Source organism: Pristiophorus japonicus, chromosome 5 (assembly GCF_044704955.1).
Source record: "Pristiophorus japonicus isolate sPriJap1 chromosome 5, sPriJap1.hap1, whole genome shotgun sequence".
NCBI lineage: Eukaryota > Metazoa > Chordata > Chondrichthyes > Pristiophoridae > Pristiophorus > Pristiophorus japonicus.
In genome coordinates this window covers 212,110,805-212,137,136 of record NC_091981.1, presented here as the reverse complement: position 1 = coordinate 212,137,136, position 26,332 = coordinate 212,110,805, and the positions used below count along the sequence as shown (strand labels likewise).

At 46.6% G+C, this 26,332-nt stretch overlaps 1 protein-coding gene across 3 annotated transcripts in view; it reads right to left on the bottom strand.

The window, feature by feature from the left end:
• dnah5l (dynein, axonemal, heavy chain 5 like) overlaps positions 1-26,332 on the bottom strand; it is a 618,296-nt gene that overhangs the window by 425,162 nt on the left and 166,802 nt on the right. For all 3 annotated transcript variants that reach the window (XM_070881289.1, XM_070881290.1, XM_070881291.1), the window contains 2 exons: positions 25,918-26,322; positions 2,272-2,390 (listed from right to left, as the gene is read on the bottom strand). In XM_070881289.1, the coding sequence (XP_070737390.1) occupies positions 2,272-2,390; positions 25,918-26,322 (524 nt within the window). The remainder of the gene's footprint in view (positions 1-2,271; positions 2,391-25,917; positions 26,323-26,332) is intronic.

Sequence of the window (26,332 nt, the reverse complement as noted above, 5' to 3'; positions counted from 1 at the left end):
TGATGGTTTGCACTGCTCTCTCTGCCTGACCATTGGACGCTGGTTTAAACAGGGCAGATGTGACATGTTTGATCCCGTTACGGGTCATAAATTCTTTGAACTCAGCACTGGTAAAACATGGCCCGTTGTCGCTCACCAGGACACCGGGTAAGCCGTGAGTGGCAAACATGGCCCGCAGGCTTTCAGTAGTGGCAGCGGACGTGCTAGCCGACATTATCTCATATTCAATCCACTTGGAGTACGCGTCTACAACCACAAGGAACATTTCACCCAAGAACGGGTCTGCACCACGGTTTGGAGGGGCAAGACCATAAACGTAGCGGCGCCTCCTTGGGTATATTGCTTAACTGCGCGCACGTATTACATCTGTAAATGCAGGACTCTAATTCCACGTCGATACCGGGCCACCACACATGGGATCTGGCTATCGCTTTCATCATTACGATGCCTGGGTGGGTACTGTGGAGGTCATTGATGAAAGTGTCTCTGCCCTTCTTGGGGACCACTACTCGATTGCCCCACAGAAGGCAGTCTGCCTGTATAGACATTTCATCTTTGCGCCACTGGAACGGCTTTATCTCTTCCTGCATTTCCACTGGGACACTGGACCAGCTCCCGTGAAGCACACAGCTTTTGACTAGAGATAATAAGGGGTCCTGGCTTTTCCAGGTTTTAATCTGCCGGGCAGTGACGGGTGATTGCTCACTCTCAAATGCTTCCATAACCATGGCTAGATCTGTGGGCTGCGCCATTTCCACTCCCGTGGTAGGCAATGGCAGCCTACTGAGAGCATCGGCGCAGTTTTCTGTGCTTGGCCTGTGGTGGATAGTGTAATTGTATGTGGACAACGTGAGCGCCCATCTCTGGATGCGGGCCGATGCGTTGGTATTTATCCCTTTACTCTCGGAAAACAAGGATATAAGTGGCTTATTGTCAGTTTCCAATTCAAATTTTAGCCCAAACAGGTATTGATGCATTTTCTTTACCCCATAGATACATGCTAACGCTTCTTTTTCAATCATGCTGTAGGTTCTCTCAGCCTTAGACAAACTCCTGGATGCATAAGCAACCAGTTGCAGCTTCCCAAAATCATTAGCTTGTTGCAATACACACCCGATGCCATATGACGACGATCACATGCTAGTACCAAACGCTTACATGGATCATACAACACAAGCAATTTGTTTGAGCATAACAATTTTCTCGCTTTTATAAAGGCATTTTCTTACCAGAATGATCCCGGAGCTTAAAGGGTTAAATTATGATGACAGGTTGCATAAACCTGGCTTGTAATCTCTTGAGTATAGTGTTGTGTATGGCGAAAGAGTCAGACTGAATACTGTGAGCACAAAGTAAAGTGTGACCTTAGTCTCTTATTGTAGGTCTCCAGAGTGCCTTTCCAACCTGTGAAGCCTCCTTATTATGGGATCCCTTGGGACTCCAGGGGATGAGCCCTCTAGTGGCTGTACAGAGTAAATTCAAGTCCACATATATAACAGTCTCACTAAACTGTTTTCAGTCCACTTACTGAAACATCAGGAAGGCATACATGAGACACAAGTGAAAGACATGATATCCAGTTCAAAGCACAAGGGGGTCCTATTATTACACCTCCGGGTTTCACAATCATATAAGATATTGGGAAGTTCAAGCACATTCCTAAAGGCAAGTTGTGGGGACTGCTTTCAAAGTGGTCAACATTGCTAAGCCCAAGAGAATATATAAGGCAGACTCAAAATTTGTAACACCTCTGTGTAGGAAAATGCACTATATATGCTTTATACAAAAAAAACTAAACAGATTCAGAAGCTTGTGAAATCCTCTTTACATTACTGACGCCAGATGAAGAGATCCTCACTGACCTTGCATGCCAGCTGCCGTTGATTGGAAGACCAATAGCGAGCTGATATTATCGTTTTAATGCAATCCCTGTTAAGTTGTGTTATGAATGCAGTAAAACTTGAAGGGAATTCGTTAGAAAGAGAAAAAACAGCTCATGGTCAGTTTATTAAAAAAACTCAATTGAGCGGAGCTCCGCTGCCATGCCTTGTCTGATGTTGGTGCAGCACATCTGCTACAGATCTGACTCCAGTATGAGAAATTCTTCAATTAAGGCTCAGTCTGCAAATATAAATCCGTTAAAACAGGAAAGCAGTGTTTTATGCAAGAGAGTAACTAGTTTATATCGACAGTCCTGACTCCTACCATATTGTTTGCATTACGTGTTGTTTTTCTATTTCCTATTACATAATGTTTTCCTCCAACACTTACTTTGTATCATAGTCTTGATAAAAATCCTGAACATCAGTTTGGAAAATTTGTACCCCATCTAACAGATCTGTCTTCATTGCAGGCTCCACTTTTAAAAGTATACTCTGTGTCTGCACAACCTGTTACATAGAAGTTTCGGATAGTTAGGTAGCTGACATAGTTAGATAACAGACATAAAACACAAATGCCATTTAATAATGATAATACTCTCTGAATAACAAACCTTAATATCTTAGCCTTTCTCCTGAATGCAAGTAGGTTTATTTTATGTCATTTATCAGTTTACTGTGTAATTTTAAGGTTATTTATGCCCTATGAGTTATCTATAGTGAATTCTAATTCTGTGATTTAAACTTCTTACCTAAAGTACTGCACAGTTTTGTCGATAATTGGAAGTCAAATATACTTCTGAATTTCTTATATACGTAGAGAAATCAAACTCCAGTTTTGCTCAGACATTTACATTTATTTTGCAGTAGATTTTTTGATCTGTCAGTTAGTTCTGTTGCTAAATTTCACAACAGGAGGCCAAATACTAAGAAACATTTCAAAGGATATAACTGAACAGGATGCTCATCATCTACAACTTAAAAGGAACAACTTCAACATTTCATTCTTATCTTGACATGAAAGCTACTCTTTGATGAGGAATGAGAGTTTGAATCATGCATTTATCCTATTGAATTGCTTTTCAATGTGACTGTGAGCATTCCAAGGGGTCGAAATTCGTTATGGCCATTTTTGAGACAGTGTCACTGCCTGAGTGTTGATTTTAGCGCTGGACATTAGACGCAGCCTCGAAGTTCTAAATACAGTTTTTACAGCCAAAGATGAGGGAGCAGCGCTAAAAGTGGCATTGCACACTCTTCCTCGGGCGGCTGCTCAGGAGCCGACTGAATTTCCTGATGGTAGGCTGCTGCCATACTAGAAAAAAACAGAGAAAAAAAAATGAACTAAAACTTCTCCGATCCACACACACACACTTCCTCACTCTTAAAACTAATGGAAACGTGCAGAAATAAATGAAGAGAAAAACTTACCTTCCTTTCTGGGCACCCGAGATCCGCTCACTTATGACCAGTTTCTTCTGGCTGTATGACTGCCTGTTTGTACGGCAGCCGTACAAAGCTAATGTCACGACAGAGGTGTCAAAGAGATATTGTACGCTGGATGATGTCACCACGTGGGTGATATAGATATAGATAGGAACAGCTAGCTGGCAGTCTGTGCACCAACTTCTTTGATTACCGTTAGTGTACAAAAAGAACTGCAGTGAGGCAGGAGCTTTTGAGTGGACTGTGGAGCGATGGGTGAAATGCACTCACTGCCATGAATTTCAAACCCGGGGCATTTTAATTCCTTGGCCTCCACTACATGCCACTGTTCAGCACCCAAGCCAAAATGGGTGGAAAGTAGCAACTGGATGGCAGGTGGGAGAGAAAGTTCAAGCGGCCCAGCACTATAAGAAGGCTTCCTGACATGCAGGTATGTTGGGGGGGGGGGGGGGGTGTGGGGGAGGGGACAGGGGGAAAGGTGTTCAGCAAGGTCTCGTGGGTAGGGCAGAAATCCTTGGAAGGTGGACGACCCACTCAGGACAGGGTTAAAATGCCATCAGATTTTATTGCCGTCATAGCTCTCCGATTAGCAGCTATGCCTGAGGCTCCGGTCAAAGTCCAGCAGTGCCTCATTCACCACCAAACCCAGCTGCAGTAAAACTGTTAAATCGGCGGGAATGGGGCAGGAAATGGAGCCACTCCATTTTAACTTGTTGCTCAGCCATACCCTCCAAGATGGGAGAGGTAAAATTCCACCTGCCCCTACCCCTCCCCCCGCACCCACACTATTAATCTATTTTCAACAAGGAATAGAAATGAATTATGTACATAAATAAAATAAATATATAATGTGTATATATAAAATAAAGACCAATCATTTACAGTTTTAACATACAATCATACAAAATCTTACAGGGCTTGACAGGGTAGATGCATGGAGGTTGTTTCCCCTGGCTGGGGAGTCTAGAAACAGAGGTCACAGTCTCAGAATAAGGGGTCGGACATTTAGAGGGTGGTGATGCTGGGATCCCTTGGGACTCCAACAGATACGCTCTCTGGTGGCGGTAGAATGCTGGTTACATAGTGTTGCATACATAACATCACTCCCTCCTAAAGTCAATAGTACACTTATTTACAGTGTGAGACGATCTGGGGCTTTTCGCTCCCTAGTCGATCGTCTCGGTACAAATGCATGTGCAGGTGAGTTGGTTGGTTCTTCGCTGGGCTGCTGCGCAGCTGGCATTGCTGGGCTGCTGGGGATGATGAGTTCAGCTTCGTGGTCAACCGTGATGTCGGTTGCCACTTGTGTGTGTGTCGGAGGGTCGTAGTTGGTGGTGTCCTCTTCAGGTTGCTCATGGCTGTCTGTGAATTGCAGTTTGGTTTGGTCCAAATGCTTTCTGTAAGTTAGTCCATTTGCGAGTTTGACCTGAAATACCCTACTCCCTTCTTTGGCTATGTCAGTGCCAGCAAGCCATTTGGGACCATGTCCATAATTAAGTACAAATACAGGGTCACTGACTTCAATATCGTGTGACAAATTTGCACGATCATGGTATATGCTTTGTTGATGCTGATCACGGAGATCAGAGTGGACGAGAGAGAGCCTTGTTTTGAGTGCCCTTTTCATGAGCAGCTCAGCTGGGGGAACCCCGGTGAGCGAGTGTGGTCTGGTGCAGTCGCTGAGCAGGATTCAGGACAAGCATGTCTGCAGGGAGCCTTCTGACACGCATTTCAAGCTTTGCTTGATGGTTTGGACCGCCAGTTCTGCCTGGCTTGATGCAGGCTTGAACGGGGTAGATGCAACGTGCTTGATCCCATTGTGGGTCATGAATTCCTTGAATTCAGCGCTGGTGAAGCACGGCCCGTTGTCGCTGACAAGGACATCAGGCAGACCGTGTGTGGCAAACATGGCTCGTAGGTTTTCGATGGTGGCAGTGTACATGCTTACAGACATTATTACACACTCAATCCACTTTGAATAAGCATCCACAACAACCAAGAACATTTTACCTAGAAACGGGCCAGCGAAGTCAACGTGGATCCTAGACCACGGTTTGGAGGGCCATGACCACAAACGTAGCGGTGCCTCCCTGGGTGCATTGCTCAGTTGAGAGCAAGTGTTGCATTGGCGCCCGCAAGACTCAAATCTTAGTCGATGCTGGGCCCCCACACATGGGATCTGGCTATAGCTTTTATCATTACTATGCCTGGGTGGGTACTGTGTAGGTCGTGTATGAACATTTCCCTGCCTTTCTTGGGCAAAACCATGCCATTACCCCACAAAAGACAGTCCGCCTGTATGGACATTTCGTCTTTACGCCACTGGAATGGCTTGATCTCTTCATGCATCTCTGCCGGGTCGCTGGACCAGCTCCCATGGAGTTTTTTACAAGGAACAGTAAAGGATCCTGGCTGGTCCAGGTCCTGATCTGGCGGGCCGTAAAGGGTGACTTTTCGTTTTCAAATGCATCCATCATCAAGAGCAAGTCTACAAGCTGTGCCATTTCCACCTTCGTGGTGGGCAATGGTAGCCGACTGAGAGCATCAGCGCAGTTCTCTGTGCCTGGCTTGTGGCGAATTACATAGTTATAGGCGGACAGCGTGAGCGCCCATCTTTGGATGCGAGCAGAGGCATTGGTATTGATATCTTTGCTCTCTGAGAATAGCGATATGAGCGGCTTATGGTCAGTTTCTAACTCAAACAAGCCCAAACAGATTCTGATGCATTTTTTTTACCCCGTAAACACATGCCAGAGCTTCTTTTTCAATCATGCTGTAGGCCCTTTTGGCCTTGGACAAGCTCCTGGATGCATAAGCGACCGGTTGCAATGTTCCCGATTCATTTGCTTGTTGTAACACACATCCAACCCCGTACGAAGACACATTGCAAGCTAGCACTAAACATTTACAAGGATCATACAGGACAAGCAGTTTGTTGGAACATAACAGATTTCGGGCTTTCTCAAAAGCTGTCTCTTGTGATTTCCCCCATACCCAGTCATCTCCCTTGCATAGCAACACGTATAGAGCTTCTAGCAAGGTGCTTAACCTGGGTAGGAAATTACCAAAATAATTGAGGAGTTGCAGGAACAACCGCAGCTCCGTCACGTTCTGTGGTCTCTGTGCGTTCTTGATGACCTCCGTATTGGCGTCGGTGGGTCTGATGCCGCCTGCCGTGATTCTTTTCCTTAAGAACTCGACCTCTGGCGCCAGGAAAACACACCGAGCATTTCAACCTGAGTCCTACACGATCTAGACGAATTAGAACCTCTTCCAGGTTCTGCAAGTGTTCGATGGTGTCCCAACCTGTGACCAGTATGTCGTCTTAGAAAACCACGATGCGCGGAACTGACTTTAGCAGACTCTCCACGTTCCTTTGAAAAATAGCCACGGCCGATTGAATCCCAAACGGGCATCTACTGTAGATGAACAGACCTTTGTGCGTGTTGATGCAGGTGAGACCTTTCGAAGATTCTGCCAGCTCCTGAGTCATGTAGACCGAGGTCAGGTCCAACTTGGTGAACGTCTTTCTTCTTGCCAGCGTCGCAAATAGGTCGTCTACCTTGGGTAGCGGGTACTGGTCCTGCAGCGAAAAATGGTTAATCGTTACTTTATAGTCGCCGCAAATTCTGACCGTGCCATCGCCCTTGAGAACCGGAACAATCGGACTGGCCCACTCGTTGAACTCCACCGACGCAATGATGCCCTCTCATTGCAGCCTGTCTAGCTCGATCTCCACTTTCTCTCGCATCATATATGGCACCGCCAGGGTATCAAATGGATCTGCACCTTTGCCCCTGAGAAACCTCCGATGCCAAGCTCAAACAACGACGGAAACTTGCTCAGAACCTGGGCACATGAGGCGTTGGCGACGGACGAAAGCACTCGGATGTCGCCCCAGTTCCAGCGGATTTTTCCCAGCCAGCTTCTGCTGAACATTGTGGGGCCATCTCCTGGTACAATCCATAGTGGTAGTTCGTGCACTGCTCCATCATAGGAGACTTTTACTGTTGCGCTGCCAATTACAGGGATCAGCTCTTTAGTGTAAGTTCTCAGCTTGGTGTGAATGGGGCTCAGCTTGGGCCTGTGTGCCTTGTTGCACCACAGCTTGTCGAATGCCTTTTTGCTCATGATGGACTGACTTGCACCCGTGTCCAATTCTATCAATACTGGCATTCCGTTCAGTTCAACTTTTAACATGATCGGTGGACATTTCATGGTGAAGGTGTGTACCCCGTACACTTTTGCCTCCTCGGTTTGAGTCTCTAGTTCAGTTTGATCCACCAGGAATCGGTCTTCCTCTGCAACATGGTGATTTGCAGGGTTTGCAGCTCGTCTGCACATTCGCTGGAGGTGTCCCATTGTTCCACAGCCTTTGCACACATAGTGTTTGAAGCGGCATTGATGGGCTCGATGATCATCTCTGCAGCAACAACAAGGTGTTAACTGCCTCGCAATAATGCTTGATGGCGGACTCTGAGTCATCTAAGGTCATGCAGCTGCAGGCGTGTACATTCTGCCATATGCATTCCTACCTGAAAACGACGTTACTTTGTGTACAGTAATTGCCAAAACATCTTTATGCTTCGAAATTTGTTTGGTGTTATCGCTGGTCGACATAAATGCCTGGTCTATCGTTATGGCTTTGCTCAGGTTCAGTATTTCAACAGTCAATAGTTTGCAAAGGATAACCTCATGGCCAATGCCAAGCACAAAAAAGTCTCTTAGCATTTGCTCCAGGGATCCAACAAATTTTCAATGTCCTGCAAGGCGCCTTAGTTCGGCGACATAGCTCACCACTTCCTGGCCTTCAGATCGTTAACATGTGTAAAATCGATACTTTGCCATCAGAACGCTCTCCTTCGGATTTAGGTGCTCCCGGACCAGCGTACACAGTTCTTCATAGGATTCCGTTGTTGGTTTCACGGAGCAAGAAGATTCTTCATAAAGCTATAGGTTGTTGTCCCGCAGACCGTGAGGAGGATCGCCCTTCTTTTGGCAGCATTCACACTCCCTTCCAGCTCGTTGGCCACGAAGTATTGGTTTAGTCGCTCCATGAAGGCCTCCCAATCATTCCATTCTCAGAATTTCCCCAGGATACCAACAGTTCTCTGCTTTTTCGCATGATGGTTCGTTATCTTGTTCCCAGTTATTATGTCCACAATAAAGTAATGTGATTGAGTACTGTAGACGTGAGTAAGTGTGACCTTAGTCACTTTATTCTAACTCCAGAGTGTTGGTACAGCATGGAAGGCCTGCTTATAAACAGTGCTCCCAAGGGATGCTGGGATCCCTTGGGACTCCAATAGATATGCCCCCTGGTGGCAGTAGAATGCTGGTTACATAGGGTTGCATACATAACACTATCCACTATGTCCAGGCCACTCAATATTTTGTACACCTCAATGAGGTCTCCTCTCAAACTCCTCTGTTCCAATGAGAACAAACCCAGCCTATCCAATCTGTCCTCATAGCTAAGATTCTCCATTCCAGGCAGCATTCTAGTAAATCTCCTCTGCACCCTCTCTAGTGCAATCATGTCCTTCCTATAATACGGCGACCAGAACTGCACGCAATACTCCAGCTGTGGCCTCACCAAAGTATTATACAATTTAAGCATATCCTCCCTGCTCTTATCTTCTATGCCTCGGCCAATAAAGGCAAGCATTCCGTATGCCTTCTTAACCACCTTATCCACCTGGCCTGCTACTTTCAGGGATCTGTGGACAAGCACTCCAAGGTCCCTTTGTTCTTCTACACTATTAAGTGGCCTACCATTTAATGTGTATACCCTTTCCTTATTAGCCCTCCCAAAATGCATCACCTCACACTTCTCTGAATTAAATTCCATTTGCCATTGCTCTGCCCACCTGACCAGTAGATTGATATCCTCCTGCAGCCCATGACTTTCCTCTCCATTATCAACGACACAGCCAATTTTAGTGTCACCTGCTAACTTCTTAATCACACTCCCTATATGCAAATCTAAATCATTGATATATACCACAAAAAGCAAGGGTTCCAGTATTGAGCCCTGCGGAACCCCACTGGAAACATCCTTCCAGTCACAAGAACATCCATCAATCATTACCCTTTGCTTCCTTCCTCCAAGCCAATTTTGGATCCAACTTGCCACTTTACCCTGTATCCCATGGGCTTTAACCTTCATGACCAGTCTACCATATGGGACCTTATCAAAAGCTTTGCTAAAGTCCATATACGCTACATCGTACGCACTACTCTCATCGACCCTCTTTGTTACCTCCTCAAAAAATTCAGTCAGGTTAGTCAGACACAATCTTCCCTTAACAAATCCGTGCTGACTGTCCTTAATTAATCCTTACCTTTCCAAATGCAGATTTATCCTGTCTTTCAGGATTTTTTCCAATAATTTTCCCACCACCGAGGTTAGGCTAACAGGCCTGTAATTAATCGGTCTGTCCTTTTCTCCCTTCTTAAACAAGGGTACTACATTAGCAGTCCTCCAATCCTCTGGCACCATGCCCAGATCCAAAGAGGACGACAATGATGGTCAAGGCCTCTGCTATTTCCTCTTTTACTTCACTCAACTGGGATGCATTTCATCCGGGCCTGGGGACTTATCTACTATCAAAGCTATTAAACCCCTTAATATTTCCTCTCTCATTATATTTATTTCATCGAGAATATCACACTGCTCCTTGATAACAGTATCTACAATGCCCCTTTCCTTTGTGAAAACAGATGCAAAATACTTGTTAAGAACCCTCCCAACATCTTCCACCTCCACACAAAGATTGCCCTCATGGTCTCTAATAGGCCCTACCCTTTCTTTAGTTACCCTCTTACTCTTAATATATTTATAGAACATCTTAGGGTATCCTTAATTTTACTAGCCAAGAATTTCTCATGCTCTCTCTTAGCATTCGTAATATCCTTTTTAATTTTGCCTTTTAACTTTCTATATTCCTCTAAAGATTCTATAGTATTTAACCGTTGATATATGACATAAGCGTCCCTTTTTTTCTTAATCCTCTCCTGTAAGTCCCTAGACATTCAGGTGGCTCTAGAATTATTTTTCCCAAGCTTTTTCTTTAAGGGCACATGTTTGGCCTGAGCCTTCCAGATCTCCTCCTTAAATGCCTCCCACTGTTCCGACACTGATTTACCCACAAGTAGCTGTTTCCAGTCCACCATGGCCAAATCACTCCTTAACTTAGCAAAATTAGCTTTTCCCCAATTCGGAACTTTTATTCCAGGCCTATTCTTGTCCTTATCCATAACCAACTTGAATCTGACTGAATTATGGTCACTAGCACCCAAGTGCTCTCCCACTAATACCCCTTCAGCCTGCCCAGCTTCATTCCCCAAAACTAAATCCAAGACCGCCCCCTCTCGTGTTGGGCTTGCTACATACTGACTAAAAAAGTTCTCTTGAATGCATTTCGAATTCTGCACCCTCTATACCCTTCACACTAAATTTGTCTCAATCAATATTTGGATAGTTAAAATACCCTACTATTACTACCCTTTGGTTTTTGGACTTCACAGCAATTTGCCGACATATTTGCTCCTCTATCTCCCTCTCACTGTTTGGGGGTCTATAATACACATCCAGCAGTGTGATCGCCCCTTTTTTAATTTTCAATTCGACCCATATGGCCTCATTTGATGATTCCTCTAACATATCATCCCTCCTCACTGCTGTAATAGTTTCTTTAATCAGTACCGCAACACCCCACCCCTTTTCCTCCCCTCTCTATCTTGTCTAAAAATCCTGTAGCCAGGAATATTGATCTGCCCCTCTTTCAGCCATGTTTCTGAAATGGCATACTCCCAAGTGTCTACCTGTGCTCTTAGCTCATCCGCCTTATTTGCGATACTCCTTGCATTAAAGTGTATACCATTCAGCATATTGAATGGCAGAGCAGGCTCGAGGGACTGAATGGCCTACTCATGCTACTGTTTCTTATGTTCTTATGTTCTTAACTGAATAATGGACTGTTTGTGGCATACTGGTCCCCAAAGCACCAGTAAAATACTAGAATTCCATGTAATAAAACTGGAATTTGACTTATTCAGTCACTGCAAATCAACGGCCCTAATGTTACCTACATAACCATCCCCCTTGTCATTACACATGAGCAATGCCACGGAAAATCTGCTATCATAAAGCAACAACATTTTAATGCTAAAACAAAGCTCTTGCGCAGAATTTGTTAAAGTACTTAAGATCAGCGCGAAAGACCATCTGGAAGATTCTAGCACTGCACAATCAGGTGGGGATCTGACAATAGGGATCTCATAGCTCTGCTCATCCATTCCGCACCATCACCAACCATATCAGCGAAAACAAACTGCCCTACTTTGTTTTCTACTTTTGCAGAGTTAATCGTGAAATCAGCGTTGCATTTAATTTTCTGATTTTGCAGAATCTTTTCATTTAGTGTGATTTTAGTGCATCAAGAAGCCAAAGTGGTTAAAAAAGTATAAAGTAAACATATATCTATTAGCTATAAAAGCACTGGGGTAGAAATTGATCAGCACCTGTTTTCGGCACTGCACATACAGCTTGCACTTGAACACGTTAGCACCATTAATTAAATGAGTCATCATGGCTCATTAACATTGAAAAGGTCTGTTTATTGGCAGCTCGCCTAATCAGCACTCGGAAAATGACATGTGCATGATGCTATTTAAAGGCAGCCTGCACCTCTTAAAAGGGGAAGCTTACTTTGGCTGCTGAAAACTAGAATCTGTTGTGGATGTTTCAGAGATGCCTCAAACAGCTGTTGTGAGATGCCCCAGGTTCTCAGATGCTGTACTGAATCTTGATGGAGGCGATCCACCAGAGGAGTGAGGTGCTGTTCCCACTGGGGGGACAAACTGGCAAGAGGTGGCAGAGAAGGGCAATGCCAGGAGCATTGCACCCAGGACATGGCTGCAATGCCGCAAGAAGTTCCACAACCTCAGCAGAGGTGTTGAAGTCGAACTCCTAACTCAGATCTCGCATTACTCTCTCCTCAGCTCTGCACTGCCTGTTGCCCCACTAGGGTGGGACTGGTTTGCCGTACGTTCTTTCTGCTGCCTGCGCTTGATTTCTGCAAGCTCTCGACGATGAGACTCGAGGTGCTCAGCACCCTCCCAGATGCACTTCTCCACTTAGGGTGGTCTTTGGCCAGTGACTCCCAGGTGTCAGTGGGGATGTTGCACTTTATCAGGGAGGCGTGGAGGGTGTCCTTGTAACATTTTCTCTGCCCACCTTTGGCTCGTTTGCCATGAAGGAGTTCTGAGTAGCGCACTTACTTTGGGAGTCTCGTGTCTGGCATGCGAACTATGTGGCCTGCCCAGCAGAGCGAGATGCACACAGCACTAGTGTACTGGAAAAAGTGCAGGGGAATCAGATGGCCCAGAGGGAATAGAAGATAACTTTGGCGGCCCAGACAATAGAAGAAAACTGATGGCCTTAGACCAGGAACCTCTAGGTGCACTGATTTGCCAGCGAATCTCCACAAAATGGCACAGAGTACAGGGGAGTCCAACACCAACCTGTGTGGGTTCGTCACAAAGGCCATCACAACACTGTAGTTAATCAAAGAGCAAGTGGTCAGATCTATAAATACTGTCATCATCATAGGCAGTCCCTCGAAACGAGGATGACTTGCTTCCACGGCAAAAAAAAATGAGTTCACAGGTGTTTCAATGAAAGACCAGGTCCTGAACTACATCCTGAAGGGTGGAAGATGCCTGTGCATGGATTTTTTTAATGTGGGTGGCCGTTGCACACCACCCACCACATAAATACTGTAGAGGGTACACAGCCACAGAGTCGCTGATGGTTGTTCTGAAGAGCTTCACTGGGAGCTCAGACTGTTGCCATCTCTGATGGCTTTCAAACCAAGAGGGAGATTATGGAAAACGGTCCTTGAGGGTTTCACTTCACTCCTGCGCTCGGTTCTCAGGCAGAGCAGTGGGATTGCTGAGGCTCAGCTTCATGACAGTGTCAGTGGCACCATGGGAGAGGCACATGCTGTTCTCTCTCAGGATGGCAGCATGCCTGCTACCTCGTCCTCTCAACCAATGCTGTTGTTGGGAGTCAAGCAAATAGCTGGTTCAGACTGCCCAGGCTGTAGCAGAGCTTTCTGAACCTTGTAGTCCCCGAGGTCGTCCACCACTGCCACCTCAGTGAAGGTTCAGCTGCCTTCAACCGCCTAAGCTCCAGTCGCAGGAGAACCACCTCATAGGCGCACCAAAAAAGGGAAAGGATACATAAGTCAGGCACCAGGGCTTTGCACAAGGATGATTTGTAATTGTCTATTTTCAATTTTGTGGAATAATGAAATGAAGAATGACTGTTCTTGCTGTTGTTGGTCTTCTGTCAACTATGCTATTGGCTTAACTTTCATACTGATGGTAAGATGAAACTGAATGAGTTTTGCACTTTAAGGGCATTAATGCAGTGGGTGTGGGACCTTGGTGAGACGGGAATAGCAATGGTGCATTGGAGACAGCAGGGATTGTGCAGGTGAACTTCTCCTCGATGAATTACGGCCTGACAGCTCTGACAGCTGGGGGTGCTTCGTTGCTACTCCCCACATTCTTCCTCATAATTTTCATCAACCCGATCATCTTTAGACTCCTTCACTTCTTCCACCCCAAGTAATTCCAAGGTTTGGTTCCTTTAGAGGGCAAAGTTATTGAGCATCAGCAGATAACCACGAATTTGGAAACTGTACTGCAGAACTCATCCCGAATGGTCAAGGCAGCGGAACCACTGCTTGAGAGGGATGCTCATCTGTTCAATAAGAGCTCTGTGGACTCATAGCTTTGATTATAGTACTCCTCAAGTTCTGTGCTTGGATTCCTGTCAGGAGTTATGAGCCTTTCGCCTGAAACAGGCAGGCGCTTTGAACAGCAGGTAGTAGGTCCCTTTCAAAGTGGAGCTGGCTGCATTACAAGTGTTAATGGGACTGTAACGCCACCAACCCCATTTTGAGGCTGTTACTGCCGCATTAACACCAGGTGAAGGCTGTTAAGTCCTGACTCTAATGTACTGACTTACACGAGACACATGCTGAAGTCAAGGTCACTCAGGACCTGCACCTTTAATTCCAACTCTCCAGTGCTACACTTGCCTGAGACATCCCTTTATATACCACAGTGGGACAGGTATGGAGTGTCTCCTGCAAGTGCACCCCTGGTGGTAAGGTATGCTTATTGTTACAGGTCATATCCAGTTACAGTCATGTATAGCATGGTAAGATACAGTTATATATAGTAATGTGAGATACATGACATCACCCTCCCCCAAGGTCTTATTGCCTTTATATATTCAGTCTCTCAGGTGGTCTGCACTCTAGCATGGAGCGTCTTAGTTGTGGTTCAGTTGTTTGCCTTGGTGCCTGTTTTTCGTTCGGTGTGATTGCTGGTATCTCGCTTGGGCTGTCTGTTTCGTTCGGTGTGATTGCTGGTATCTCGCCTGGGCTGTCTGTTGAGACTGCCCTTTCCTCAGGTTGTTCCACCTGTCTGTCCACCAGGTGTGGTGTGAGTTCCACATTGTAGTCTGCCTCTGTTTCTTCAGTGTTATCAGTGAATCTACTTTTTACTTGGTTTACATGCCTCCGGCAGGTTTGGCCATTGTCCATTTGTGCAACCAGTAGCCTGTTTCCCTCTTTGTCTGTTACTGTCCCTGCAAGCCATTTGGGACCCCGGCCATAGTTTAGCACAAACACTTTGTCCCCTATCTCATTCTACCTCCCCCTCGAATTTCGGTCATGGTACTCAGTTAGCTTTTGACGCTTAGCCTCAACAATTTCATGCATGTCTGGGAGGATTAACAAGAGCCTGGTCTTTAAGGTTCGTTTCATCAATAGTTGCGCGAGGGGAACCCCAGTCAACGAATGCGGACGAGATCTGTATGCCAGCAGCAGTCGCAACAGGCGGCTCTGCAGCATGGGACCTTGGATTCTGAGCATGCCTTGTTTAATGATCTGCACTGCTCGCTCCGCCTGGCCATTGTAGGCCGGCTTGAAAGGTGCCGTCTTAACGTGATTTATACCGTGGTCAACTATAAAATCGTGAAATTCTGCGCTGGTAAAGCACGGACCATTATCACTGACCAACATGTCAGGAATTCCGTGCATTGCAAACATGGTTCTAAGGCTCTCCACAGTGGTGGAGGTGGTGTCGAGTTTAAAATGGTGCACTCGATCCATTTTGAAAATGCATCAACGACTACGAGGAACATTTTGCCCATGAATGGGCCCGCATAGTCTACATGCACCCGCGACCACGGTTTGGTGGGCCAGAGCCAGGTGCTTTGGGGGGCCTCCCTGGGGTCATTACTGAGTTGAGCAAAAATGGTGCACCGACGGACGCAGAGCTTCAAGTCCATGTCCACGCCAGGCCACCAGACTTGAGATCTGGCTATGGCCTTCATAAGGACGATCCCCGGGTGCTCGCGATAGAGCTCCCGGACAAACGCTCCCTGCCTCGTAAGGGCATAACTATTCGGCTGCCCCACATCAGGCAGTCTGCCTGTAGTGATAGTTCATGCATGCGCCTATGGAAGGGTTTGACCGCCTCGGGGCAGGCATCGCGAGCCTCTGCCCAGTCACTGGTTAAAACGCATCTTTTAACTAGATAACGTGGGGTCGCTGGTCGTCCAGGCTCTGATTTGGCGATCCGTCATGGGCGAACCTGTGGATTCAAAGGCATTGATTGCCATGACCATCTCACAGTCCTGTTTGTCAGACCCTTCTGTGGTCGCCAGGGGTAGCCTGCTAAGCGCATCGGCACAGTTGTCTGTGCCTGGTCTGTGCCTTATCGTGTAGTCGTAAGCCGCCAGCATGAATGCCCACTGCTGAATGCGCGCCGAGGCGTTGGCGTTGATTGGCTTGCACTCGGATAGCAGGGACGTCAGCGGTTTGTGGTCAGTTTCTAACGCAAACTTGGCCCCGAAAAGGTACTGGTGCATCTTTTTGACACCGTACACGCACGCGAGCGCCTCCTTCTCAACTATACCGTACCCGCGCTCCGCCCACGAAAGTGACCTGGAGGCACAAGCAACGGGCTGCAATTTACCCGCATCGTTGACGTGCTGTAAAACGCACCCGACCCCTAGCGCTGACGCATCACACGTAAGGACTAACTTTTACCTGGGCCAAAAAAGGCTAAAACACTCTTGGAACATAGAAGGTTGCATGCCTTATTGAAGGCGCGTTCTTGGGCATCCCCCCAAAACCAATCGCACCCCTTTCTGAGTAGCACGTGGAGAGGCTCCAGCAGCGTGCTCAAGTTCTGCATAAAGTTCCCAAAGTAATTGAGTAGCACGACAAAGGTGCGCAGTTCCGAGACATTCCGGGGCCTGGATGCCAGGCGAATCGCTTCGGTTTTGGATTCGGTTGGGCGGATTCCATCAGCGGCAATCCTTCTGCCCAAAAATTCAACCTCAGGCGCGGGAAACAGACACTTGGATTTCTTAACTCTTAGGCCTAGCTGATCCAATCGACTTAGTACTTCCTCAAGACTGCGGAGATGAGAGTCGGTGTCCCTGCCCGTGATGAGTATGTCATCTTGAAACACAACCGTCCCCGGGATGGACTTGAGCAGACTTTCCATGTTGCGCTGGTATATAGAAGCTGTCGATCTGATGCCGAATGGGCATCGATTGTACACAAAAAGGCCTCGATGTGTGTTGATGGTGGTGAGTAGCTTAGACTCTTCGGTCAGTTCTTGCGTCATATACACAGATTGAGGTCAAGTTTCGAGAAAAGTTTTCCTCCAGCCAACGTGGCAAATAGGCCCTCCGCTCTGGGCAGGGGGTATTGGTCCTGTAGGGAGACTCTGTTTATGGTAGACTTGTAATCCCCACAGATTCGCACGGATCCATCAGGCTCCATGATGGGGACGATGGGGCTTGCCCAGTCACTGAATTCCACGGGAGAAATTATGCCTTCCCGCAGAAGCCGGTCCAGTTCGTTTTCAATCTTTTCCCTCATCACATAAGGCACAGCTCTAGCCTTGTGATGGACCGGTCTGGCATTCTGTGTGATGTAGATTCTAACTTTAGCCCCTTTGAAGGTGCCCACACCTGGCTGAAAGAGATGTTCAAAACGGCTTAGAACTGTTGAGCAGGAGGTCCGTTCCTCTGACGACATGGCATGAACATCATCCCATTTCCAATTAAGTTCTGCTAGCCAGCTTCTCCCCAACAGGGCTGGGAGATCCCCGGGGACAATCCACAGGGAAAGTAGGTGCACTATCCCTTTGTGACTCAGAGCATGGCTCTGCCAAGGACTGGGATGATTTCTTTAGTATAGATCCTTAGTTTGGTGTCGAGCCTTGTGAGTTTTGGTCTGTTGCTTTTGTGCGGCCACAGCTGTTCAAATTGTTGAACGCTCATGAGGGATTGACTGGCCCCCGTGTCCCGTTTCATGTTGATGGGTATCCCGTTGAGTAGAACCCTCATCATAATTGGAAGCGTCTTGGTGTAAGAACAGTGGACATTGATCGTGTTAACCCGCTGTACCTCGGCGTCCTGTGCACTGTTCCAACCGTCTTCTGGTCCGCTTTCCGATCCTTCGGATTCGTATACAAGCCGAGCTGCTGTTTTTCTGCACATGTGAATGAGATGCCCTGTGTAGTTGCAGTTTCTGCAAACGGCATGCTGAAATCGACACAGCCTGGTTGAGTGCCTTCCCCCACATCTCCAACACAGACCGTTTCCATTGTTTCCAAAGGATGAGCTGCGTCTGGCTGATCTCTCTTGAGCTTCTCTCAATCTGTTGTTGATTGCTCGCATTGTGGGTTGATGAGGTGTGATCGGCCGTTCATGCGGCCCTTGATTTTGATGGCTTCTGGCGCCACTGTCTGCTGTTGAAGGCCTGCTCTCCTGCCTTTGTCTGTGTGTGGGGGTAGTGGTTTGTTTCACAATGTGAACCCCTTGTTCCGATGCCTCGTTGGTTGTCGTACCCAAAGTATAGATCAGCCTCGTTTCTTCTTCGCCTGCCAAGAACGTCTGTGCGACCAGTGCTGCTGCCTCTAGAGTCAAGTTCTTAGTCGCTATAAGCTTTCGGAATATGCCTGTGTGGCCTATTCCTTCAATAAAAAAGTCTCTCAGTACTTCTCTCCTTAGTTCATCGGGGAACTCACATGAACTAGCCAGCCTCTGAAGTTCCGCCATGAAGTTGGGTATGTTCTGGCCTACACAGCGTCTGCAGTTGTAGAACCTGTGTCTGGCCATGTGTAGGCTGCTTGCTGGCTTCAGGTGGTCTCTCACCAGTGTGCTCAACTCCTCAAATGACTTGCTTGCCGGTTTCTTGGGTGCCAGCAGGTCTTTCATTAAAGCGTATGTTTTCGAGCCACAGCTGGTCAAGAGATGGGCTCTTCTCTTGTCTGCCTTATAGTCGCCCAGCCAGTCTTTGGTCACAAAGCTTTGCTGGAGCCTTTCTATAAAGTCATCCCAATTGTCTCCAACATTGTATTTCTCATCTGCTGTTGTTGGTAGCCATTCTGTGGATTCTGTGATCCCGTAGCTCGTCGCCACTGTTAAGTCCTGACTCTAATGTACTGACTTACAAGAGACACATGCTGAAGTCAAGGTCACTCAGGACCTGCACCTTTAATTCCAGCTCTCCAGTGCTGCACTTGCCTGAGACCTCTCCTTATATACCACAGTGGGACAGGCATTCGATAAGGTGCCACACAAAAGGTTACTGCAGAAGATAAAGGTATGCGGAGTCAGAGGAAACTTATTAGCATGGATAGAGAATTGGCTAACTAACAGAAAGCAGAGAGTCGGGATAAATGGGTCCTTTTCAGGTTGGCAATCGGTGGTTAATGGTGCGCCACAGGGATCGGTGCTGGGACCACAACTGTTTACAATTTACATAGATGACCTGGAAGAGGGGACAGAGTGTAGTGTAACAAAATTTGCAGATGACACAAAGATTAGTGGGAAAGCGGGTTGTGTAGAGGACACAGAGAGGCTGCAAAGAGATTTAGATAGGTTAAGCGAATGGGCTAAGGTTTGGCAGATGGAATACAATGTCGGAAAATGTGAGGTCATCCACCTTGGGAAAAAAAGCAGTAAAAGGGAATATTATTTGAATGGCCAGAAATTACAACATGCTGCGGTGCAGAGGGACCTGGGGGTCCTTGTGTATGAATCCCAAAAAGTTAGTTTGCAGGTGCAGCAGGTAATCAGGAAGGCGAATGCAATGTTGGCCTTCATTGCGAGAGGGATGGAGTACAAAAGCAGGGAGGTCCTGCTGCAACTGTACAGGGTATTGGTGAGGCCGCACCTGGAGTACTGCGTGCAGTTTTGGTCACCTTACTTAAGGAAGGATATACTAGCTTTGGAGGGGGTACAGAGACGATTCACTAGGCTGATTCCGGAGACGAGGGGGTTACCTTATGATGATAGATTGAGTAGACTGGATCTTTACTCGTTGGAGTTCAGAAGGATGAGGGGTGATCTTATAGAAACATTTAAAAAATGAAAGGGATAGACAAGATAGAGGCAGAGAGGTTGTTTCCACTGGTCGGGGAGATTAGAACTAGGGGCACAGCCTCAAAATACGGGGGAGCCAATTTAAAACCGAGTTGAGAAGGAATTTCTTCTCCCAGAGGGTTGTGAATCTGTGGAATTCTCTGCCCAAGGAAGCAGTTGAGGCTAGCTCATTGAATGTATTCAAATCACAGATAGATAGATTTTTAACCAATAAGGGAATTAAGGGTTATGGGGAGCGGGCGGGTAAGTGGAGCTGAATCCACGGCCAGATCAGCCATGACCTTGTTGAATGTCGGAGCAGGCTTGAGGGGCTAGATGGCCTACTCCTGTTCCTAATTCTTATGTTCTTATGAGTGTCTCCTGCAAGTGCACCCCTGGTGGTAAGGTATGCTTATTGTTACAGGTCATATCCAGTTACAGTCATGTATAGCATGATAAGATACAGTTATATACAGTAATGTGAGATACATGACAGGCGAAGGCAATGAAAATCAACCCCAGGGTATTCAAAACTACATGCCATACTCCAAAAGTGATCTTAGCATTGTTCAGTATAGCATTCTCTGATTGTAGTCCAATGCCCTTTAGATACACCCCAGTACCCAATAACCTTTTTAATAACCCCCTCAAACTAACCAGAAGTTTATAATTTATGATCAGCAATCACCCCGAAATCCTTTTTCTTTGGACCACTTCTTTTTATTTTATACACATTTACTGTTATCTGTTTTTACATGTACTACCTCACATTAAAATCCATCTTTCATATAATCATAGAAATTTACAGCATGGAAGGAGGCCATTTCAGTCCATCGTCAGCTAGCGAACAAAGAGCTATCCAGCCTAATCTCACTTTCCAGCTCTTGATCCGTAGCCCTGTAGGTTACGGCACTTCAAGTGCATATCGAAGTGCCCTTGAAATGTGGCGAGGGTTTCTGCCTCTACCACCATTTCAGGCAGTGAGTTCCAGACCCCCACCACCCTCTGGGTGAAGAAATTTCCCCTCAAATCCCCTCTAAACCTCCTACCAATTACTTTAAATCTATGTCCCCTGGTTGTTGACTCCTCTGCTAAGGGAAATCGGTCCTTCCTATCTATTTTATCTAGGGTCTTCATAATTTTATATACCTCAATAAAGGTCTCCCCTCAGCCCCCTCTGTTCCAAAGAAAACAACCCTAGGCTATCCAATTTTTCCTCATAGCTAAGATTCTCCAGTCCAGGCAACAGCCTTGTAAATCTACTCTGTACCCTCTCTAGTGCAATCACATCCTTCCTTTAATGTGGTGACCAGAACTGCATGCAGTCATCATCATCATAGGCAGTCCCTCGAAATCGAGGAAGACTTACTTCCACTCTAAGTGAGTTCTCAGGTGACTGTACAGTCCAATACGGTAATTACAGTCTCTGTCACAGGTGGGACAGACAGTCTTTGAAGGAAAGGGTGGGTGGGGAGTCTGGTTTGCCGCACGCTCCTTCCGGTGCCTGTGCTTGTTTTCTGCATGCTCTCGATGACAAGACTCGGTGTTCAGCACCCTCCTGGATGCTCTTCTTCCACTTAGGGCTGCCTTGGGCCAGGGATTCCCAGGTGCCAGTGGGGATGTTGCACTTTATCAAGGAGGCTTTGAGGGTGTCCTTGAAACGTTTCCTCAGCCCACCTGGAGCTTGCTTGCCGTGCAGCAGTTCCGAATAGAGTGCTTGCTTAGGGAGTCTCGTGTCGGGCATGCAGACAATGTGGCCCACCCAACAGAGCTGGTCGAGTGTGGTGAGTGCTTCGATGCTGGCCTGATCGAGAACTCTGAGGTTATGCGTCTATCCAGCCATATAAGAGGGTGGGTATCACTATAGCCCTGTAGACCATAAGCTTGGTTCCAGATTTGAGGTGCATGCAGTACTCTAGCTGCGGCCTAATTAATGTTTTATATCGTTCAAGCATAAATCCCTGCTCTTGTATTCTATGCCTCGGCTAATAAAGGCAAGTATTCCGTATGCCTTCTTAGCCACCTTGTCTACCTGGCCTGCTACCTTCAGGGTTCTGTAGACATGAACTCCAAGGTCCCTTTGTTCCTCTACACTTCTCAGTGTCCTACCATTTAATGTATATTCCCTTGCCTTGTTAGCTCTCCCCAAATGCATTACCTCACACTTCTCCGGATTGAATTCCATTTGCCACTGTTCTGCCCATCTGACCAGTTCATTGACATTTTCCTGCAGTCTACAGCTTTCTTCTTCATTATCAACCACACAGCCGATTTTAGTATCATCTGCAAACTTCTTAATCATACCCCCTACATTAAAGTCTAAATCATTGATGTATACCACAAAAAGCAAGGGACCTAGTACTGAGCCCTGCAAAACACCACTGGAAACAGCCCCCCAGTCACAAAACCACTCATCAACCATTACCCTCTGCTTCCTGCCTCTGAACCAATTTTGGACCCAACTTGCCACTTTGCCTTGGATCCCATGGGCTTTTACTTTCGTGACCTGTCTGCCATGTGGGACCTTATCAAAAGCCTTGCTAAAATCCATATACATTACGTCAAACGCACTACCCTCATCAACCCACCTTGTTATCTCCTCAAAAAATTCAATCAAGTTAGTCAGACACGATCTTCCCTTAACAAATCCTTGCTGACAGTCCTTGGTTAATCTGTGTCTTTCTAAATGAAGATTTATCCTGTCCCTCAGAATTTTTTCCAATAATTTTCCCACCACTGAGGTTAGGCTGACTGGCCTGTAATTACTCAGTCTATCCCTTTCTCCCTTTTTAAAAAACAGTACCACGTTAGCAATCCTCCAGTCCTCTGGCACCACACCTGTAGCCAGAGTGGATTGGAAAATGATGATCAGAGCCTCTGCTTATCTGCTTAACAGATTTGTCATACCTCAGCCCAATCTGCATTACTGGTCCAGATCTATCTGAAGATAGTGAACCTCAGTTTTCCTTGTTACTTGCCTAGAGATTTTATTTTTGTTCTTATTGGTGTTGCAAAGCATTGGAACAGTATGATGGAGTACTGGGTCATGGGTATGCAGCTGTGATTTCCTACACTGCTGAATTCTCAATTTTAGGGCTTCCTCTGTGGGGAGATATTGAGCAGATATTTCTCCACTGAAAAAAAGATTCACCCCCAACAGAAGATACAGAGATAGAGCCCAAAAGGCACAATTTACATTCATCCCCATGCTTAGAGGGTGGGTTTGGAGGTGGGTCTGCTGACAAAATCTAACAGATTGACAGCGGGGCAGTATCCTGCTCTGAACCCACCTCTCTGTAAGTTTCCTAAGTGCTGGCTCTGCCTGCGCTTTGCAGATCCGGCACTAAACATAGAAACATAGAAAATAGGTGCAGGAGTAGGCCATTCAGCTCTTCGAGCCTGCACCGCCGTTCAATGAGTTCATGGCTGAACATGCAACTTCAGTACCCCATTCCTGTTTTCTCGCCAAACCCCTTGATCCCCCTAGTAGTAAGGATTACGTCTAACTCCTTTTTGAATATATTTAGTGAATTGGCCTCAACAACTTTCTGTGGTAGAGAATTCCACAGGTTCACCACTCTCTGGGTGAAGAAGTTTCTCCTCATCTCGGTCCTAAATGGCTTACCCTTTATCCTTCGACTGTGACCCCTGGTTCTGGACTTCCCCAACATTGGGAACATTCTTCCTGCATCTAACCTGTCTAAACGACGGGTGACCCAATTCAAATACTTAAGAGGCCATTTAAAGGTATTTAAGCAGCATTTTACCTGCTACTAAACATTTTTCCAACTTTTTCATGAGGTTCCCATCGCTCAGGAATCACGTCAGGTAAGTACGTTGGGTTTTCAGTGACTCTCCATTGCTTTGAATAGGTGACAGCTGCAAAACCGATATAAAAGCTACCATTTCACAGCTGTTCACTTTCCAATGTTAGAAGCTGGAGCCTTCAGGATTTACAATACACTTTTGAGTATTATGCAGTTTGTAGTAATTCTCTATCCACTGTCACTTCCTTGGAACAACCTCTCTCACCATTGACAGATCACTTCTGTCATCTCAACTTCACCTGCCATCTATTCCATCAGCATCAGTGCCCTTGAAAAAATCTCACCTTAGTCCTCAGAATCCCATCATGATCTGCCCCAACACCAACATCACCAGGCACACCAGCATCACCAACAACATCAACCTTCTCTGCGATCACTTGTTGCTGCACAGGACACAGGGCATCAGCATATGACCACATTGCTGCCCAGGATGCCAGGGATGGCCTCACAATTGCCAGATTTACTTCACTTTATGCTGTACACCCTGGCTGCTCCCTCCCCCTCTCGACACTTGCAGGCACAGCCTTGGCTGAGGACAAGCTCTTCAAAGCCGAGTATGCAAAGAGCGGATGGGCCTCCTGCAAAAAATGTGGAGAAAGCATCGCCAAAGATTCTCTGCGACTTGCAATCATGGTGCAGTCGCCGATGTTTGACGGGAAGATGCCGCACTGGCACCACCACGCCTGCTTCTGGAAGCGAGCGCGGGTCGTGTAGCCCGCCGACATGGACTGCTTGTCGGACCTGCGGTGGGACGATCAGGAGAAGATTAAAAAGGCCATTGAGAACGGAGGGGCAGGAGGAAGCAAAGGTGGTAACCAGGGTGAGGGGAAAGGGGAGAAGACCCTGAGTGATTTTTCAGTGGAATATGCCAAATCAAACAGGAGCACCTGTAAAGGCTGCAGCAAAAAAATAGAAAAGGATACGGTGCGAGTCTCGAAGAATATGATCGACCCCGAGAAGCCGCAGTTGGGAATGGTTGACCGCTGGTACCATCCCGACTGCTTCGTGGGCAAGCAGGCGGAACTGGGCTTCCTGCCCGCCTACAGTGCCATCCAGCTCAAAGGCTTCGGCCTCCTGAGCGCAGAGGGCAAGCTGAAGAAGAAGCTTCCATTCCCAATGTTGGGGAAGTCCAGAACCAGGGGTCACAGTCTAAGGATAAGGGGTCAGCCATTTAGGACCGAGATGAGGAGAAACTTCTTCACCCAGAGAGTGCTGAACCTGTGGAATTCTCTACCACAGAAAGTTGTTGAGGCCAATTCACTAAATATATTCAAAAAGGAGTTAGATGTAGTCCTTACTACTAGGGGGATCAAGGGGTATGGCGAGAAAGCAGGAATGGGGTACTGAAGTTGCATGTTCAGCCATGAACTCATTGAATGGCGGTGCAGGCTGGAAGGGCCGAATGGCCTACTCCTGCACCTATTTTCTATGTTTCTATGTTTCTATGATGCGCTAGATTGGCACCAACCCACACCAACACCATAAACCATCCCCACAATGCCCAAACCATTCCTTTCACACTCTTCACCATTGCGTGGAGTACCCTTATGTCACACCATTCACTACAGCTCACTATGCCACTTCCAAAGGAGCACATAAATCTATCCAAGAAAGCAAAGTATTGACAATAAAGATTTCAATGTTTGACAACACATCAACAGAAACTTGACATGAACATATACTGAGATCATTAAAAGGTTTGCACCACTGCAGCCAGCTCCTCCTGATGATATCCCTGCTTGTGCTCTCCTGTGCAACGTGCAACCAGGCTGAGTTGGTGTCCTGAGGAGGTCTCTTCCGTCCATTGGAAGGGATGAGAACCTCCCTGTGTGCTGTGATTCCCTCCATAAGCATATGGAGGCAGTCATGAGAGAGCCTTGGTGCAGCCCTGCACCTTTGGTTAGTGCTTGTCAGTGTTTGCAGCACCTCAAAGCTGCAGAACACTGACAGCACAACTGAATGTAGGCATGGTCCCTTTAAGGAAACCGACTGGTGATGCCTCATTGAGTGACGTCATCAGGCCCGATTCCTTTTAATTGGCCGGGAATTTCTCAGGGCAGGCTTAACAAGCCCAAATAGGGCAAAATCACTTCAACAGAGCGCATTGGAACCAGGAGCGGGGTCACAGTCTGCCACCTACCTTGGCTGCACTTAGCCCATGATTTGTGGCCTACCAAGAAGAAACATATCCTCAAATAATAAAAATGGGTTTATTCTTAAAATTCCTTATGTAATTATAAAAGTCAAATACTTGCACGTTCTTGTACATCTGGAATTTTATTTCTAGGAGTACCTGTGCATTTAGGTTCGTCCAGGCATAAGCTAGTCCATCAACTCTCTCAGCATTTCCATCTTGAAAAAGCAACTCATGCTTATTTAAGAGGGCATATGTTTCCTCAATAGGTTCAATAGTCATGTCAATCTTTATCTCAGCATCTCTAATTTCTTTTAGTGCTTCCATGGCTCCACGTACATCATCCAAATCATTTATCGGTCGGTTCAGTCGTTTGCTAAGATTTTCAATAAATGAATAAATCTCATCCATTTCCATGGCAGTTTTTCTGTTCAAGGCTGTGCCAAAGGCTCTCTTCCATGAGCGGCATTCCTGTACCAATGCCAGCTTCAAATACTGCGTGTCAAATTGAACTGAGCCCACTTCATAACAAGAGGGCAACTCATCAATCTGGGTCTCCAATTTCTATATAAAG